Source organism: Crassostrea angulata, chromosome 7 (genome assembly GCF_025612915.1).
Source record: "Crassostrea angulata isolate pt1a10 chromosome 7, ASM2561291v2, whole genome shotgun sequence".
Lineage (NCBI taxonomy): Eukaryota > Metazoa > Mollusca > Bivalvia > Ostreida > Ostreidae > Magallana > Magallana angulata.
This window is the reverse complement of record NC_069117.1, coordinates 42,472,881-42,493,486: the sequence shown is the minus strand read 5'-3', so window position 1 is coordinate 42,493,486 and position 20,606 is coordinate 42,472,881. Positions and strand designations below refer to the sequence as shown.

Here is a 20,606-nt window from a genome sequence, read left to right as displayed (position 1 = left end):
GTAAGGGGGGGGGGGGTGTGGGGGGGGGGGGGGAAGAATGTCTGATCTGATTTGGGAAGCTGTACTCTATACAAAGGTACCCTTGCCCCTATTCTCTTCTGAGAAGTGGACAGGCATTGGATGAAGGCCACTTCTCAAAAAAGAATACCTTGACCCCAATTTTTTTGCACAATTACACCAAAAGATTTTGCCCTGTTTCAATTTTGCCTTCACAAAGTTTCATTTAAAGAGGAGAGATATAGTTTACTGTTTTCAATCACAATATGGTTCAAAATGACAACTAGGGAGAATAGTAGAGCCAAAATAGGGCAAAAATAGCCCTGTATATCGTACAATTATAAACTACATGAACACTAATGTAGAGTGGAGTAGCTTTAGAGTATTTGCCATAACGATGGAGCATCAGAGAAATAAGAACCAAAAAAATTCTACCCAGCAAATTGTGGATCTATTGAAACGAAAAGTAGCATATAAATCAGCATTAATTAAACTTGACACAAAAAGTAACGCAAAGAAAAAATAAAAATTGAAACCTTTCATTATGTTGATTCCAGTTTCTTACACATATAATTAAATGTATTCATTGCTTTTTTTCTGATAGACTAGAGTTTATAGAAAGTAATGTAAATAGAAGAATAATGCACAATGATGCTGAACAGGTACCCTTATACCAAATGAACCAGAGTTATGACATCTCATACTTTTCAAAATGTTTCTTCATAGCTTCCTCGTATTCCGGATTGGCACTGTTCGAGAGTGAAACCGTGCGTTTCTTGTTTTTCATTTTACTTCCTTTCCGCTTCAGGATAGTCTTGAGGTTTTTGAATGGATTTGAAGATTCTTGTGGCACTGGATGCGGTACTTTTTCTTCCATTTTCGGGGTCCCAGGAAGAGAGGAACAGTTCTCGCGAGACAAACTTTCGATGCTGGAGATGGAATGAGGCCGATCTTTTGTCACTAGATCCAAGTTTGAATTTTTATTTAGCATTGGCATGGATCCCGCTGACATCATCGGGGATACCATGAGATGGCCATTACTGTCGTAAGAATTATTCACATCACTTTTATCACTTCCCCAACTGACGTTCCGTCCACTCTTTTGACCCTTTTTCAGGGACGAAGCACTTCCATGCAAAGAAATATCACGCAGTTCCGCTTCCTCCGGAATAAGATATTCCAAAGAATGATCGGGGTAGCCAGCGATGCTTTTACACTTTTTGTCTCTGCTTTCTCTTGCTTCTTTGCTTCTCCTGCCCAATGAAAATAGATTCTCCTGACTGCTATACTGTCGATCTTTCTTAAGATTCCCCTGAATTTCCATACCTGCTTCTGATAGATCTAAGCTGCTTCGATGTTTCCATATAATGTCCTTCACCGAACCGAACGCACCCCTGTTTTTCACTTTCACTTTTGGACTACACGGCACCTCTGCCTCAGCGTTCTGTAAGCTTTCACTGTGTTCCTTCGACAGTCCGTTCTTCCCTTTTCTTGCATAGTGTTCCCTGACCGCTTCGATCAACCTTTGGTTCGTATTCTTTAACTCCTCAATGTCACACTTCTGTTTTTGAATGATGTCGTCCTTCTGTCTTAATAGAAATTTGATATGAGTTTTGTCCTTCTTTAACTGTCCTTCCAGGTAGAGAAGATGAGCCAGCACCTCGCCCATCTGTCGGTCCGACTGGCACCGCTGGGCCTGCTGCGATTCGTGGCTCTTCTTCAACTGACACTTGAGCGTGGTCACCATGTAGTTACTGCTGGCCTTGCTCTTGGCCAGCTCAGCTTGCAGGTCGCGGATCATTTTCTTGGCTTCACTCAGCTCATCCTTCAGCATGTCTGTTTCGTCTTCCAGCTGAAAATAAATCATACAAAATGATCATCGCAATAAAGTAGCAATCCAATTCACTGATACATCAATATCAGTATCATAATAGACGGAGAGAGAGCCTTATATTTGATAAAACACTCACCACCGTACGAACAATCAATATTTAATATCCCCTAGATTAAGAAATCATGTTATAATGAGTGGGAAAAATCACTGTCAGTTTTTTCATAAATACGACGATGCTAAAAAACCCATTATTACTCCGTGTGACGTAGGTAACGTTACTTTCTACAATAAAAGCCACTGATATTGAAAAATCAATCTGAACTACAAGGTAGAAAGGCTCAGATCCTGTAAGAAGCCCTTACTCTTTGTTTAGTAGAAGTAAATAAAGCAAAAGAAACTGCTATGTAATGTCAATGTTGAAAACAGGGTCGCATTTGTTGGACCATGAAATTGAATGTTATAGATATTATCATGTAGTCTTTCTCTCTCTCTCTCTTTCTCTCTATTTCTGTTTCCTTGATGTTTAAGACCAGACAATAGACAGTAAAGCTTCCTAATTTTTTTGTTTGCTAATGTGAAATTTGATCAGAACCACATGATGTCCATAAAAAAAAAACATTTGGCCTGAAGTAAAAGGAAAAAACAAAAACAAATATCTGAAACATTGAACAATGTTTAAACACAGCGGTGTGGTAATTAAATCAGATCATAGATACATGCCTAAGCTCCAAGCATTTGATCTCAAAACGTAGAGAAATGTAGGTAATTTGTAACAGAGATTTGGTGAACATTGAACTCAAGGCTTTTTGTGTTTTATTTCCACTTGATTACTGAGAAAGTTGATTTATTGTTATTGTGAAAAGAAACCCCTTTCCAGCCCTGTGCACACTGTAAATATATATATTTTCAATGGGTTTTTAAATCTTACCCCCTCAACTGAAATGAACCCCCCAAGAGGAAGTGTTACAGATTTTTAAGATTATTATCTTTTTCGTAAGAAAGATACTACAGTGTATTATATAATATCCAACATGACATTTTTATTTTTTATACTTGCAATGACCAGATAATAGGAAAAAGACCCAGCAAAAATGAGGTACATACATCCCTAATTTGGCTTGCTGAGGAAAATTATGTCATTACGAATATTATTGTGAAACAAAAGATAATGAAGTAAAAAACACAAAGAGACTCAGAGCATGCATGCAGTGTAAAAAATGTCACTATTCGAAGAAAAAAATACCCAAGGAGATTCTTGAAAGTATGTGGCCTAAATTTTCATAGCAATTATCTTGCCACCCAATACATAAAGAAATTTAAGAAAAATAACACGGAATCTTTCACAAAGGGTGTAGGTTGTTATGGTAACCTCTGTGTGTGTCACGTTATACTTCGGATAAAAATAGTTTAACCTGGTAGCATGAGGATCAATCAATTAAACCACATCAAAGAGAGGGGAAAAAAAGCTACCCAGAAATACGGACTCCTTTGTATAACAGTCCCATAATCAAGTTACTTCCCCTTACAAAGACTGCATGGTCACAGCTAGGAATTCCCCTTAAGACCTCCCAAATCCGAACCACAAATGACACGGGGTATTTCTTAATTGCTGCCATAAAGATAAAAGGAATGAGTAACTGGGGTGTTAGAAAATCGTGACCTACCCCTCAAAACTGCACCACCGTTCAACTCCCCTGAATAAAGCACCTGTATTGTTACATTATTCATGATAAGACTCTCGTCCAATCAATATGCAGAGGGCCCACCAATCGCGATTACAACTGTTACGTTATTGTTTTTGACATGAGGCTTTGTAGTATTGATCTCCCGTAATTATTATTACATTGCCGACATTCATCATCAATAGCGCAATCAGATAAATATTTCAGTGCGGATGGAAAGACAAAATATTGCGGAACAAAAACAAAAACCATCTTGGAATGAATTGAGGTGTTACATCTGCACTTCCTGTTATTTCTGGATCATATAATCTGCGTCATACAACAGTGATTCTAACATCTGTAATGTTACATTTAAATACAACAATATTTAAAGATTACACCAAATTTCAATCAATATAATACAATTTATAGAAATCGGCAATCTTTTTGAAAACACCTTACCCTTACAATCAATAGAGTCTTCTATGTTCTATTTCCAATTATGCACAAATTTTATAAGATATCCCAAAATAAATTTAAACAGTCACCAAGTTCACATGTATTGATGAAATGCAAACAGAACGTCTCCGGAATGAAATACAGAAGATTAAGGGACTACAAACCGCTATGTAATCAATATGGGTAACAGTTAAAAGATCTACAGAATTTGGACAATTTCCAGTCTCTCTTTGATTCAACATAAAAGGAGTTAAGTGGATTTAAATTTATAACTAAACATAACTGCCAGACCATGTTTGAACTTTTTCTAATCAGAGTTCAACATTTACAATAACATAATTTTCTTACAGAGATCTATAAACATGTTCAAGGAAATAATGTGTTTACATAATACCCAAGTAGTCCACCACACTCAAAAAGACTTAAAGACTAGGGTAAAAGGTTAAAAATCTGACTAAAAGTCTCTTGCGAATTGTGTCCATAAATGTCTTTAAAGCACATGGAAGCAAGAAACTTTCAATGTTTAGAAAGAAAACACTGAAACACCTGAATCTACAAAGCTTAATGAGACACATGATGTCAAGATCTGTTTTCTATGGAGACAAATGACTTTTTTTGGTGTGTTTACTGTATCCTAACCCTACGATATATGTACAGTAGCCAATACCAAGCTGCCACGACTAAAACAGATGGTTTTCCAAAAGTGCTGAGTAACAACACACAGTATTAAGTACCTGGTTTTTCTTTACACCTATCATATTAGAGTAAAGGTCACCTTATCCAGTAGTTTTATTGCTCGGAACATCCATTATGATAATTAATATGTTACTAATCACCCTCGCTCTAGTTACCGGAGGGTCACATTGGGTCATCCTATGGCAATAAAGAACTTCGGAACATAAAACGAACTGGCCTGTCAGAGTATGATAGAGGATCCCTCAGTCCCTCTCAAACAAAGTCTTGTTCTGACACTAGAATTTCCTTCTTCAAACACAATTCCAACTTTTTTTACTTAAACCTAATTTGTTTTTGTTTTTTAATACAAAGAATATATAAACTTTCATTTAGGCAGAGGAGTGCTATACGCAGCACATAAAACACCGAATATTTGACCAAGATTAACAAGTTTACAAACCACAAGGAAGCAAGTTTAATTTTATGCAAAAAATCACTGTCATGATCATGTGCTTTTACGTAAAAAATAAATAAAAAATGAACAAGAAGAGAAGTGTTTGTTTGCATAACTGGATCAAAGAAAGAAGCCACCAAAAACAGAAATGATCAAAACAGGAAGGAGACTGAAGATTTCTAATTACCTAGCAACACGGCCCATCAATCACAATGAGACTGGCCTGTTGCATGCAGGATTTGCTTTCCGAGATAAGTCCGGTGCTTAATCACAATTATCCTCTCTAATACCTGACAGAGAGTCCCTCACTAATACTGCATCAGGAAATATGAAAACAAAGTCAAAGACCTATTGTTTGATTAACAGTGTAACACACTGCTGCTACAGGGAGATAATGTAATCATTGAAATTGATTGACTTTTAAATACACCCAAATTATGTAGTAAAATATGATACTAATCATTGGCCTCCAATGTAGAATCTAGATTTTGGACCACCCTAAATACAATATTTATTCTATAAAACCAATAACAATTTATACATGTCCTTTATATATGCCAACACCATTTCCTGCCTTCATTATAAGAATGAAACCAGTCAATAAATCTTTGCTACACCTGAACCAAGCACCAAGTAAAAGGCGATACTTTCATTATTGCAGCTACAGGTGCATGCATTCTAATGAACTTTACATTTTCTGAAGTTCTCACCGATTTAAGAGAGAGATTGCACTATAGCACCATTGCAGACAACACATGTTTCTCTGCATTTGTTATACTTAAGGTACTACAATCTTCTATTGCTTTGCATGAATTCCAAAATAGTTTTTCCAAGTTCTACAAATGCCCCAGAAGGTGTAACCTCCCTGCTATGTTTGATTTTCAGACTGTTCAAACATTGTAAATGCTTCAGCCAGCCTGCATGCAATCTCAGTTTGTAAGGTTTGCACTGTTAGTGGTAACTACTGACCCTATTCTTGTTGGACCCTAATTTGTCTGATTGCCATAAAAGCATTAACAGTCCAAAAACTCTGAGTGCCCGCTTCTCTGGAGCCACTTAACAGACCAAAGATTTGCCGGTCATTAGGAAGAATGTGATAGAAGTCAAGGAGACACATGTCCCCATTGACTGCTTAACGAACTAGTCTGCTAATTTACTAGGGCACTAGGTGAAAGAAAGCATGATTCAATGTAAACACTGACTTTTTTCTTGTTCATTTGGGCCCTCATTGATATGTTTGTGATTTTAAATGAAATTTCTGTAATGAGATCATCCTCTGACAGGAGAGAGAGAGAGAGAGAGAGAGAGAGAGAGAGAGAGAGAGAGAGAGAGAGAGAGAGAGAGAGAGAGAGAGAGAGTTATTAATGCTTTTCTAGGGGTATATAATCCACTTACCAAAGTGAGAGATCTTTGTTCCACTAAATGTACTATCTAGGAAGCAATGTGACTGACGTATATTAATTTTGCTGACACATACTCTGGATCCACTTTATATCAGACATAAATTTTTTTAATACCCTTTTGATATTGAAAAGAATTTTCCTTTGTGATTACTACGTGGAACAATCCCCTCCAAGCTCTCTCTCTTTCTCTCTCTAATATAAGAACATAAAATGACCTTTTTGATCCTCACAATCAATTTACCTTTACAATTAAATGTAGTGGCAACCTCAGAACACTTGCATTAACAATACAAATATGAACAAAATGTTTGGCGAATCTACTTATCATTGCCAGAAGGCAACAGTTAAATCATTTGATCAATATATGTAAATGAAACAAGCCGAAACATTGATCAAGTCGTTTCCTGATCCAAAACCTGAATTTTACTGCCAATATATCCATAGATTGTATTACAAATATATTCAGCACTTCTCTTAACCAGTGTGTTATAAGCTAAATAGATTTTCTTTTTCTGCCTCATTAAACAAATTCATTGAATCTAACCTTGTCATTCATTTCCATTTTGAGAAGAAAAAGAAAAATCACGTAATAAATCCTCTCATACTGAATATCCTCACTGAACTAACTCCTTTTTCATCCTTGACAATGAAAGTTCACTATGATCAGCAGATATTGAAACAGCACACTGTATAATCATAATTCATCTATAATTTCCGTCTTCTGTTTAATACGCTATGGTAAGTCGTCCGACAGTCAAGCAACCGGTAACAATCTCTCACCTTTACCAAAGCATAATATCACTCTATGCCAGCTAGTCCAGGTAAAGAAAAGGTCTTGCTCGATCCAAGCACACTACACACAAGCCTATCGATAATTGAACCTAGTCACTAGAATGTTTGAGTAGCAAACACACACACACAGTAGTATTGGTTTGAAGAGAGAACGGTCGGTATTCTGTTATAAAGCCACTGGGTAAATACTTCCTAATAAGCGGCCCTTTTCTTCCCACATCGTCAAATCTGACCGCTAAAACTGTTTTTGTATAAATTCATGAATAAGGCACCGGGGTCACTGCGATCATTATAATGCCCCAAACCAGAGGATGTTTGTGACCGATGGTTCTCTCCCAAAGAATTGAAAAACACTAAGGAGCTTACACTACGTTATGTGGTTTTTTAAATTAAGAATAAAGAATTAAGAGAACGCGATGACTCGCGATGAAGTAATTAACATTTATGTATTTTAGGTCTCACGTTTGTGTACACTGCCTTGTAATAAACAGATGGGAGCTCTTCATATATATTTACACATGTAATTATATCTCTGTCTATATATATAAGTATACCACAGTTTGGCCCTAACTGATGCCATCCCCGAAGCTATCATTACTTCATTTTATCTCTCTTTACAATTTATTATACTTAGTATATCAACCTACTATGAATAAGTAAGGGTTGGGTCAACTCGAGGTTTTCTTTCTTGGTGTGACATAGTATGTCATTTTGTCATTAAGACCATATAAAAGACTGCCACTTCCCAGATTGTTTATTAACATATGTTCCTGTGTTTAAACCACTGTTTTTATAAACAAGCCTCTCCAGGGCAATTTGTTCATCCCATGGTTCAATATGATAAGTCCCAATCACTTTGTAAACTGTTGAAATGATAAGGGAGGGGGCAGTATTAACAACAATGAATGTACAAATCAAATTCTGGGATATATCAAAAATATCTGCAAGGTGAATATCAAAGGGTGGAGTAGAGAGGGGGTGAAGGGTGGGGCTAGTTAAGACTTTTCTTGCTTTAACTAAATCATATGAAGGATATGCAGGATACATCTACATGCAACCAAGTTAAAATAATTTTACACCTCTCAAAATTTTGTAGATCACCATTATATTTCAGTATTTTTTTTATGTCTATCTCTATTCATATGGATCATCTGTCATCTTAGACATTGGCCTACATATAAGTGTCTTCCAATTAAATATTTAAAAAAACAGAAAAAAAAAAAGTGTGAAAACTTGACATTCAAAAGAAAAAGCAACAAATGAATAGAAAGAAAAAATCATTAGTATAATGAACAACAAGAAAAGGGGCTTTTCACATCATTACAATTTGACATGGCTAATGATGCAGACCCTGAGAAACTTAGACAATTTAAGGTTACCGCAGTGTAATAGTGTGTATTTTTTAATGACCTTGCTTCATTTGGGATAAAAAAGTGGAAGGGGAGGGGGTCACACAGACTGTATTTAAACCTTTTAAACACTTCAATAAAAAGGAAATTACTGTCTGCCACCCTTGAAAACAGCTTTTGTTGAGACTAAAAAAACTTAAACCATACAAATTAGCAGATACATTCAAAACTGCTGAAAATATCTTTGCAAATTAAATGAACTAGAAGCAATGATTTGTAACCAACACTCCATGGCTTACCAGAAGTAAAGTAGGCCAATATTAAGGACCAAAAACCAAATTATTATAACTGAGCTGATTGTTTGGTTACCAAAGGAGATGCAAATTCATACTCCCCAAGCCCCAAAAGATTAGATAATATTCCTTTATTGTCACAGTCCAGAAGAACCATGCATCAGCTAGTGTCCATGATAACATTTACTGGTGTATCTGTAGTAACTTCCTGTTATGTACCAATTGAGGTTTTCCCAAATAAGTGGAAGTTGATGGACATTAAAGTGTGGACTTCCATGCAGGAAATTTTCTCCTTTCATTCAAAGTTCTCAATATACCGGTACATAATTGTCTTTTTTTTCATTATTTCCCCAATTTTAATTCAAAGTTATATTTCCATGCTATAAAAACACTTTAATGGAAGAAGCTTTACAGAGGAGCCTCATGTAAATGTATATATGCATCAGTTAGCCTTACAGGTCAAGAGCCTCTTCAAAGCTGTCATAATGTTAACATGCCAAATCATTGTGTGGCTTCCTTTGGCTCCGATTTTCCCCACTCGGTGGTTTTGGGGGGTGGTCAAGTGGTCACTCAGTCGTGTTTCCCAGACGTCAGACAGTGTACTCTTCACTTCCTCTCTCCAATGATGACTCTGCTGTATCCAAGATGTCCCCAATCAACAAAATGACCATATATATGTCACGACAAGTCAAAAAGAGCCAGAAGTGTTCAGATGAATGACCTGCACCTTTTTTGTACCTATAGCTAATACCTGTATACACCTATGTTGGAGCCAGTGTTTAATGGAGAAGTGCATTAGCATGTGGTGACACCATGTCTGGCAAAATTTTGGGTCACAATTTTCATATTCATTATCTTGGTCTTTCATGTGCTTAAATTTGCATTTCAATTTGAAATTAGCCATTCTGAATTTTAGATTAACAGGCATTATGTAAACAATATCAACATTTTGGTCATTTATGAATATCTTCGAATAATTTGAAATCCTAAAAAAAAGAAGAAAATTCTCAAAATCTATTAAAATGGTAGTTTAAACCTATGAAAACAGACCCACGGCTTTAATTCCCTATGCTTTTAATATATTTATTTATATAGATTTGACGTCAATATCATTTAAAAAGTTCTTTTTTGTGTCCAGATGTTTTAGATGATAAAATAGACTAAATTTACTGACACATTTGAAACAAGTCAAATACCTATAGCCTTGAACATTTCCAAATTATCATTTTAAACGATATGTGACATGAACAAAGAAGGACCTCAGTACCTCAGGTAAAAATCAACTCAAAAATTCAAACTCACTCATCCCATCTGTGTCAATGCCCGAAGAGAAACTACCTTTTTCAGTGTTTCAATCTGTTACCAATGTCTGGGGGAGGAGAGGTGAATCATGAAGATATCAACTATCAAACATGGCATGTCTACAGTCAGTTAAAAGAGGAACTGAGCCCATGTCTCCACTATAGTTTACAGACAGTATATATGCACAATTGCACCTTTACCTTATAATTTAGTTAGTTATGAAAAACACAAGTATGTCGATCTTTACATAAGAGATATTCAATCAGTGCTTTCATGTATCTTTGGCCAAGTAACAGAACTGCATGGGCTCTGTCAGCAAAGTAAAAAAAAATTGGCCACTTTAAAATTTTGATTTTTGTACCAAATATATTACCTCCAATCAGTTTGGAAAAGAGCAAGAAACTTTGGCCAAAGTCTTTGATATATTATTAAATACCTTCATACATGTCCCCTCTCTGGCTGGCATGACTTCTACTAGCTACCATTCATAGTTTCCGGTGTCTGACTCCCATGTACCACTCTAAGGGAGAGACTGTGAGCTCACTGCTGACGTAGATAATATCTACATTGTGTGCTAGCTCACTTCAATTACTCCCCATGATATCATCAATATACCCCCAAACTCTGCCATCTTAAACTGCCATCAAACCTTTTGTTTGTGTGTACATTGTGTTAAGTTATTTTGAAACCTAAACTGCTACATTACGTACCTTTAGTGTTGGGACACCCACAAATATATACTTTCTTGAACAACAAAAGATTTCATTTATCTGAGTAGCAAACAAAAAACCTGGAACCAGCCCCTTGCACACACAAGGCAGTGAGTCACTGAGCTTTGCCAGACATCATCCTACTGAAATCACACCACAGCATGATCTGTCATTGGGAGATGGAGAAAACAATGTGCAGCAAGATTATATCAATTACCAAAGAGCACAAAAAAATGTACTTATTGGAAAAATTGCAACGTTTGCACTTCAGCACTCCAAATTCTGAGTGGCATTGACCTTTAACAATAAGTCCTTGACATTTGCTATCAAAACATAGGTTCATCTTTGTCTGGGATGCTGTACTACTTCATCCAAAAACACTGAAAACATGGAAGGACAAACAAAAGATGAAGTTCTGGCATGAGTTTTACTTATTATTATTACCATAAATTCTTTATGAATACCAGTAAAATAATTAAAGATTGTGTTTTAACTGTCAATGATGTAATGCTTCTAGATTATAATCAATTCATTGGTGATTACAGAAATAGATTCCAAACACACTGACGTGCTTTCACTCACTGAATTTCTAACCCTGGCTGACAAAATATACCATCCTTCACTCAGAGAAGGCTCACTATCTCTCAGACGTAAGATATCTGTATCATTTCAACAGTGAGCTACAATTCATTGTGAAGCCGTAAATGTAGAACCCTGTGCTTCAAACAGACATGTAGCAGATCCTGAATCTAGCATAAAAAACTGCGGACAAAGCTCTACAATGTGCCATATTAAGAGAAACCTGAGCATTTCCGTTGTCGAAAACAGTGGGAAAACAGGCAGCATTCTGACATTGATCAGGATTAAATCCTGTGCCTAAAATCATCTCCCCCAAGTTAGAGGTGTCAATATTCTACTGCACTCTTACATAGGTGTTAAGTAAACAGAAGACAAACAAAAACTGTTGAATAAATTCAGGCATTCAACCTTTTTTTGGATAAACATTTTGAAATATCAGAGTTCAGAGAGTGCTTCGAAGAAAAACGTGAGTAATATGGAAATTATGGTAGCATTCAAGGATGAATTGTGCTATAAACTCATAAAAATAATGTTTACTGGTACATGTGATAAAAAATTGTTTGTTTATATCACATTTGACATTGCTACGCATCATGCATGTTTGTTTCCCACATCAAGGGGATTTAATTTTGAGAGATGATATTTCTCTAAGACATTTAACTTTCAATGATATAAAATGTAATGTATATATGGTACATGTACTTTAAAGCCACCAGGTCTGAAAATTAGCCAAAATGATTCATCCTTTCTTAATTTTTTTTCCTATTTTTTAATGGCCTCAATAAAGTTCATTTAAAAATTAAATACCAGTTTTTTAATTACCGTGGTAATTACAAATCTTTTATTCTGATTTTAATCAATTCATGATGTGGGATACCTTTTCAAACCTTCAATTTCCTCCCTCAATGTTGTCAAAATTTGTCGAAAATATTTGAAATCAAAGAACTTTATCAGAGATTCTGGTACCGGTATTCACTAACAAAGACACCATCTTAATGAAGTTTGATGTCCACAATAGCTAGTGATGTAACTCACTTTCAAAGAAATTAACCAAAGCAACTCTAAGTCAAAGACATTTAGCAAAATGAGTTACTGACTCACTGTCACAGATACATTTAGCTAAACAACTAACTGTCAAAGATATTTAGCATAACAACTAACTGTCAAAGATACATTTAGCAAAACAACTCACCGTCAAAGATATTTAGCAAAATGAGTTACTGACTCACTGTCAAAGATACATTTAGCAAAACAACTGACTGTCAAAGATACATTTAGCAAAATGAGTCACTGACTCACTGTCAAAGATACATTTAGCAAAACAACTCACTGTCAAAGATACATTTAGCAAAGAAACATTTAGCAAACCAACTCACTGTCAAAGATATTTAGCAAAACAATTCAATGTCAAAGATATTTAGCAAAATGAGTCATTGACTGACTGTCAAAGATAAAATTAGCAAAACAACTGACTGTCAAAGAATATTACATTTAGCAAAACAACTGACTGTCAAAGACATTCAGCAAAATGAGTCATTTTCACAGCAAATTTTCAAATAAAACAATACACTGTTCAATGCAACAAAGAAGTACCTTGTCAAAGTCTTACTCTATGACACACAACATCAAACAGAAAGTCTAATATATTCTGACAGGAATTTTTTTAACCTTAATTTTTTTTTTCTTCAAAAATTAACTGAGAGTTTGAGATAACACAACATCACCAATTATTTTGACTCTTCTTATGACATGGATTGCATTTCAGAACCTGTACTTTAAAATATCTCTGAACCCACTTGTTTTCTGAAGAGGAAAACATTTTGACAGTTATTGGATAGTTAAAACTCTTGTTTGTTTGGGGGTCGTTTTTGCATAAAGGCATGTGGGAAGATTTTCTAAAGAATTTAAAGAACATTTTATCATTTGATATGTTTTCATACTAAATCCATGTCCTTGAAGAACTATGATTTTGCAACGATAATGAACACACCTTATTTGGAAGTAAACCACCCCCCTCTAAAAAAAAACCCCAGAGAATTTAGGTCGACAGATGATACACCTTTCATGACACAGATAAATCTGTTTTCTTTTGAATTTAATAATTTACCTAAAGGGGGTCTATTTGTGTTTTCAACAGACCAGACTTGTGTGGCAGCATGCCCTTGAAAACCATTAAAAACTAATCAGTACAAACATATTAATGAACAGATCCAGGTCACGTTGATGATTTGTAGGAAATCACACAGAAGACAATTTTTCATCACCCCTGTACCGCTTCGTGCCTCTTTCTGGATCAAAGGACAAGCAGACTTTTTGGCTACCAAACATACTGCCTAAAAAATGAATCACATTGTTCCCCAACAAACAAGGGTGACATGGGTTAATGTGTATTCCACAAGAGATTTCATTGAGGGAAACTCAGTGCAAGACCAAACCAAGGTCTTGCTAAAGACGCAAAAAAACAAGAGAATGAAGGGAAAGACCCAGACTGAAGTTACTTAAGAATGTAAAGTACATACCGCCTGTTCTTTCTCTGTGGGTTTTTGGTTGTCTGTTTGGATCATCATAGAAACGGATTCTTGTAGATCTGTTTGAGTTGCTTGCTCTGTGGAAGGTGTCTGGGTAGGTTGTTTTGATGCTTCTGCATCTTCTTCTTTCTCCTCCTCCTCCTCATCCTCTAGCACTTCTTCTTCCTGAACACTGTTCAGGTTTTCTGCTTCTGTTTGGACTGATTGCTCTGCACTCTCAGGTTGAGATATAGAGGTTTCCTTATCACACACTTCAGTCTTCTGAACATGTTCTGTAACATCGGTTTCAGTCTCTTTGTGCTCACACTGGACCTTTTGGTCAATAGTCTGAGTTTCCATTGAGCCAACTTCTTTGGCAGGTGTTTCACTGCTTTGGTCTTTTGATTCTTTCATCACTGTTTGTGTTGATGAAGTCTCCAGTTCTCTTTCATCAGTTTGAACTGACTGATCATTGTCTATTACTTTTCTCTCTACTTTGGATGTTTCATCATAACCATTATCATCATTTTCACTCAAAACTTCTGTGACAGTTTCAGATTGTGTAGCATTAATTTCTGTACTTGCACTCTCTTCTGAAATATCATTCTCTCGTGCATCTGCTTGGTTTGTTTCAGAAATGACACCATCATTTTGGGATCTGTCAACATTGGAGACCTCTGTTTCTTGGTTATCTGCACTTTGCATTTCTAGGACTTGCTGATCACTATCCAGTGTTTGATTTTCTTTGGAAATGTCATCATTTATCTTTTGCTTGACACTGGTAGAACTCTCAGACAGATTTGTGTCTACTTCAGTACCAATATCCTTTTTTGCTTCAATTATTGATTCGCTTTCCCTTTGTGCACTCTCACTGTCACCATTTGTGTATTCAAGGCTGTTTTCAGAGTCTTTAGAGGCATTCTCTTTCAAAATACTGTCAGAGATATCATTAGGCTCAACACCCACATTGTCTGATAACTGTGTTGTTTCAGATCTGGACTCTGGATCTACACTAGAACCACTTTCACTTTTGTCATTAGAGTGTTCATCAGACTGGTCATTTTTACCTTCTGAATCATCCACATTGTCTGATGACTGTGTTGTTTCAGATCTGGACTCTGGATCTACACTAGAACCACTTTCACTTTTGTCATTAGAGTGTTCATCAGACTGGTCATTTTTTCCTTCTGAATCATCCACATTGTCTGATGACTGTGTTGTTTCAGATCTGGACTCTGGATCTACACAAGAACCACTTTCACTTTTGTCATTAGTGTGTTCATCAGACTGGTCATTTTTACCTTCAGAATCATCCACATCCACATCTGATGGCTGGGTCAATTCAGATCTGGACTCTGGATCTACACAAGAACCACTTTCACTTTTGTCATTAGAGTGTTCATCAGACTGGTCATTTTTACCTTCAGAATCATCCACATCCACATCTGATGGCTGGGTCATTTCAGATCTGGACTCTGGATCCACACTTGAACCACTTTCATTGATTTCATTAGAATGTTCCCCTGACTGGTCATTTTTACTTTGTGATTCAATGACATTTTCATCCACATTGTCTGATGACTGAATTAAACTGGACTCTGGATCTACACTAGAACCACTTTCAGTGATATCTTTAGAATGTTCCCTGGACTTGTCATCTTTATTTTCTGATTCAGAAATGTTTTCAAGTTTAGAATCCTCATTGTCCAGTGCATCACATTCAACCTTTAAGTCCTTTTCACTCTCTGTTGAGTCTGGAATGCTTTCACTACCATTCTCATTGGATGAGTCACTATTACCATGATCACTCTCTAATTTTTCTCCCTTATGCTTTTTATCAGTATCATTTTCTTTTTTATCTTGTCCTTTATCATCAGATTCTTCTTCAACATGCTTTGAAGCAACTTCATCATTGCTCTCACTGTTCTGATGACAAACACTGTTTGTATCTTCACCTTTCACGGACTCCTTTGAGTTTTCACCAGACTCATCAGGTGATGACTCAGCTGAGCACGTCTCACTTATTTTTTCCTTGCACGGCTCTAATAACTCGTTTTCACTTGAGTTCATTTCTGCATTTTCCTCCTGAAGATGCATTTTGTCGTCTGCTGGACTTTCACCACTTCCATCAACAGGGACCTCCATGTCGATAGGTTTGTTAGCACTTTCACTTTGTTTGTCTTTGGTATCTTCAGTTCCTTCCTCGACACCGATATCAGATGCGTCCAATGCCTGATGAACTTTGTTTTCCTTGCCAGTTTCCTGGCTATTGTTGCCTGCCATATCTAAATCAACATTCTCTGTTTCTTTGATATCATTTTGATCAGAGACATTAGAATCAGTTTTCACTTTGTCTTCTCCATTCGGTTTTACCGAGTCTTTGTCATCTTCAGTCTTTTCACATTCAACGTCGGAACCCTCGGAAATATGAAGCTCACAGTTTTCACTGGTCTCGCTCAGATCACCTTCACTTTTATTTTGTTTCAACATTGTTGTTGCGTTGTCACTGAGTTCTAGGCTTTCACTCTTTGCAATGTTTTTATTGACATCTGTCATGGTATTTCCGTTACACTGTTTAGACAAATTCTCATTAAAATCCACGTCGTTGCTTGCTACCTTTTCTTTGTCTGAGGATTTTTCCTCAATGTTGCTCTCACTGTTTGACTCCATCTTGCTCACTATTTGCATAATCTACCTGTAAATAAAATATCAATGATGAATTATTAATTAACGTGGTACCAAACATTAATTTCTGCACATGTCGATATCCATGCCCATAATGCTGAATTTCTGCGAATTAAAACCAATGGACCCTAGCTATGATTAAGACATGGTAATAAAACAATATGGATCTGATGAGGTATATTAGAACATACTATTACCATATAGTTTTACTACTCCTTTGAAGATAATGGCATATAAATGGCTTTGCCATGTCTTATATATGATATACTCCATATCTAGACCAGCTAGTCTGTCACACATAAAAAACTGATGTACAACTAGCCACAACATTCAACATCTAGGGCCATCACAAGATTTAGAGTCACCACATGCTTTTACATGAAGGACAAAAAAAAACATGAAGGACACCTTTATTTTGTTTAGAAAAACACCTCACCAACAGCTAATGTCTTATGAAGACAAGAGCTATAGCTCGAGAATTCCATTCAGCATTTTCATTGTAATTAACATTCCGTCTATCCATATAATGATCGACCCAGAATTTAACACCTTGCTCTCTTTCTTGCCCTATGAAAGTACCCTGTCATTATGTTGTGTAATGGGCAGAGATTCCCTACAAGGTATGTTTAAGAAGGAGAGAGAAGTTTTACTTCATGAATACACATAAGGGCAGGTGTTAAGATCTAACATGGCTGGGAGGTATCATAAAAGTTTGTATATATACATAAATTTCTCAATCGCCTATCTCGGATTCCTCCGAACTTTTGATTTTGTCCCCATTAAGTGCATTTTTTCCTTGTTTCGAAGACAAGGATTGATTCAAGACATCATACCACACAATCTAAAATATGTCCATAAATCAATAAATGTCATCTTTGATCCATTACACAGTGGCCTTAAAAGAACAAAATGGGGTTGAAACGGAAAAAATGACCTTTTAAATGTTTCTTATCAAATCTGTATGAATTGTTGACCCAAAACTAAGAAGGTTATAGAAAAATCCAATATAGTCTGCAATGGCAGACCTTCTTTCTTATGGCTATGAATAGGTGTCAAATGTTGTCAATATAAAAATGATAATGCTCTAAACTAATTTCCTTGAGAATAAAAAATAGTTTTATATAGACATGTATTTCAGTGACAACCAATGAACAATGTACTTATCCGATCTTCTGCACGATACATTGTGCCGCTTGAGAATTGTTGTCACACACTGTATTTTTAGAAGGCAACTAAAAGGAATTGTTCATGCCCTTAAAGTATTTATGCATATTGCCTTGAGGTAAAACACGAATTTGTACAGAATATATCTCGCACCAATGCAAGTCCAATATCTTTACAGCATTAATTACAGGGGTTACTCATTAATATGTGCATTTACAGATAAGCTAATGTCTTAAGGACTTATTTGTTACTGTAAATTAATTTGAAACAGTGTACAATTACTGTCAATTAGTGCACAAAATCTCCATCAGAAATGATTATAAGAGTGAATTTCAAACAATAATTCATGCGATTTCATAAACAATTAAAAATTAAGTTTCACATACCTACCAGCATTGATTAATTGCATGTATTTCATTAGATTTTACTTCCTCTAATAACAAAAATAATAAATTATGTCCGCACGAAAATTACATTGACACTGGAATCGACATCCTCTTTGTGAAATGAGACGCACTAGATGGTTTGGTTCATGGAAATTTGTTGAATCAGATTTAAATTAGCTGTTCACAACAAAGAAATTTGGAGAATCAAGCGACAAGTAGATCTTTCCAACTGTAATGACTCATCTTCAATGATTATCCAATTAAATAGGAATTAAGATGCAATTTCTGTAAATTTCAAATCTCCTTCTGAGACAGATATCAAATCCAATAAAGAATTAATACCGTACTAAGTCAATTTACCTCTTCTAAATGGATTTCTAAAATAAAATTTACCTTGTCATGCTATGAAGAATTTGTATAAAACGAAACACCCCACTTAAAATCCTTTGAAGAGGAATATCACGCAATGTAAACAATATAAACTCCGCTGAAAAGAATTTTATCCACTCAAAGTCTTGGCGAATATACTTCTGGGGAACAACTCCATTGTCTGAGAGGCCTCCATAAGTCACTGGCTGATAACTCTGACCTGACAAGACCAATTCGCTTCCATCACTTTAACCTAGCTAGCTAATACACCGCTTGCTATAAAGTATGGTAGGCAAGACAAAACTAAAGGCGAATTTAGCTCGTCACTGGAAAATGCACAGAGCCATACCTGACAAAATGTTTACCTGGGCTGAAATATACTGTTGTAAAACTCTTCAAGTGAATCATTATTTTGAAAACCCTTCAGGCTAAATTTTAACAGGATAACAGTTTTTCAACGGTAGACATTTTTAAAAAGAAGAAGTTCTAATTTGGCCACAGGATCTCTGATCTTAGTGATCTGTTGACAAGATTTGGCTTGATTACATCAATGATGGTGTAACTAGTCTGTGTTTGACTAAGTACTGATGTGACACGCAATACTGACCACCCATACTAATGCTTGAGTAATATGTAATATATACGTATAACTGAATGTTGTTATAGTATATATTATATGATCAAAGGACTAATGTACATGCAATTTGTTGACCAGATCAAAGTCTCCTTGACGTCAAAAATTTATTCCGTTCATCATCTTCAATGTTAAAAATCTATATTATTGTGTGAGCTGTCATTTTTTTGTTTATCAAATATTTAATACTAATTAAAATTAATTATTCTTTATTTAATTCAATTAATTATTTATAATATACTAAATTCCATTTAGATGATGCAGTCTTTATTTACAATGGGAATTCTGTGTACAGTAATTCTAAACCCTAAATGTCTCATCTTATGACATAAAATGGATTTTAAGTGCATTTATGTACAACTATATACTATGTATGCCTTAATAAATAGATACACTTCGAAACTGGCAACTTTTTTTTTAGAAAATTTAGGCCAATTCTAGGAATGTTTTACAATTTTAAACACCCACTGAATAAAATGAATACAGAAGTATTCTGCAGAAATGTTAATTCTTACACTCCAGTGTTAGATCTATCAAGTTTGAAATCTTTTCTTTGACAGACCGTAAAATCTATTTAATTCCAAAAAACAACAGCTAGCTATCACCAAGCTATCTTGATAGGCCATTGACACCTTACAAAAATCAAGGTGCCTACAACATATTTATGGGGATTTAAGGGTCAAGCTCTACTGAAACTTCAAATAAAAAATTGATATAATATTTAAGTACTGTAATTACTTAAAGCTACGTACCGCTTATGTTCCATTTTCTCATGCACTTGTCTTTGTTTTAATCCACTGGGACTGGCTCTAACGTTAGGTTTTTGCAAGGAATCTGCTGTACAAACATTTGGGATGCCTGAATAAAGGTTGCTTTATCTTATCTTCTGTGTTGATCGACAGTTGTAGCAAGAAAGTATAAGAAAATTCGGCGTAATGATGGTACTGCGCAGTGAATCAAAATAAGACTGCAAGAGTTACCGTTTACATCACTAATGCTTCCATTGCCTGCATTGTCAATTAGAGTTATCGTTCTTTCTTCAGCAAACGAAAGTTAGGGGGGGGGGGGGGGGGTGTTGGTTCTTTCAGTATGAGCAAATGAAACTCAATACGTTTCCTCGGGTAACGAACATCTTAATTCCGGAAACTTTACTCCCACGTGTGTCTGATTTGCATATTTTTTCATAACATTTCTAAAAAATAAATAAAAACAACAAAAATTAAACCCAATACAACGATGAAATTAAATTAAGCCAAATATATTTTAGGCCCTTAATCATTAATTAACTTAGTTTGGGTATAATATAAACTTTTTATACAAGTGGATGATCTAATATAGATCATGGTGGAGAGA

The 20,606-nt window shown here is 35.6% G+C and overlaps 1 protein-coding gene across 6 annotated transcripts; it reads right to left on the bottom strand.

Annotated features, from left to right (window-relative positions):
• Nucleotides 1-520: 520 nt before the first annotated feature.
• LOC128157295 (dentin sialophosphoprotein-like) lies at nucleotides 521-20,203 on the bottom strand. Of its 6 annotated transcripts, none has more exons than XM_052819778.1 (3): nucleotides 20,006-20,203; nucleotides 14,028-16,710; nucleotides 521-1,849 (listed from the first exon to the last, which is right to left on the bottom strand). In XM_052819778.1, exons 2-3 carry the CDS (start codon nucleotides 16,701-16,703, stop codon nucleotides 686-688), a joined length of 3,840 nt encoding a protein of 1,279 aa, XP_052675738.1. In that variant the 5' UTR covers nucleotides 16,704-16,710; nucleotides 20,006-20,203; the 3' UTR covers nucleotides 521-685. The 6 variants fall into 6 exon arrangements, with proteins under 6 accessions (XP_052675738.1, XP_052675734.1, XP_052675735.1 ...); XM_052819774.1 differs by lacking the exon at nucleotides 20,006-20,203 and adding an exon at nucleotides 18,644-19,174; XM_052819775.1 differs by lacking the exon at nucleotides 20,006-20,203 and adding an exon at nucleotides 18,251-18,629.
• Between the last annotated feature and the right edge of the window lie 403 nt (nucleotides 20,204-20,606).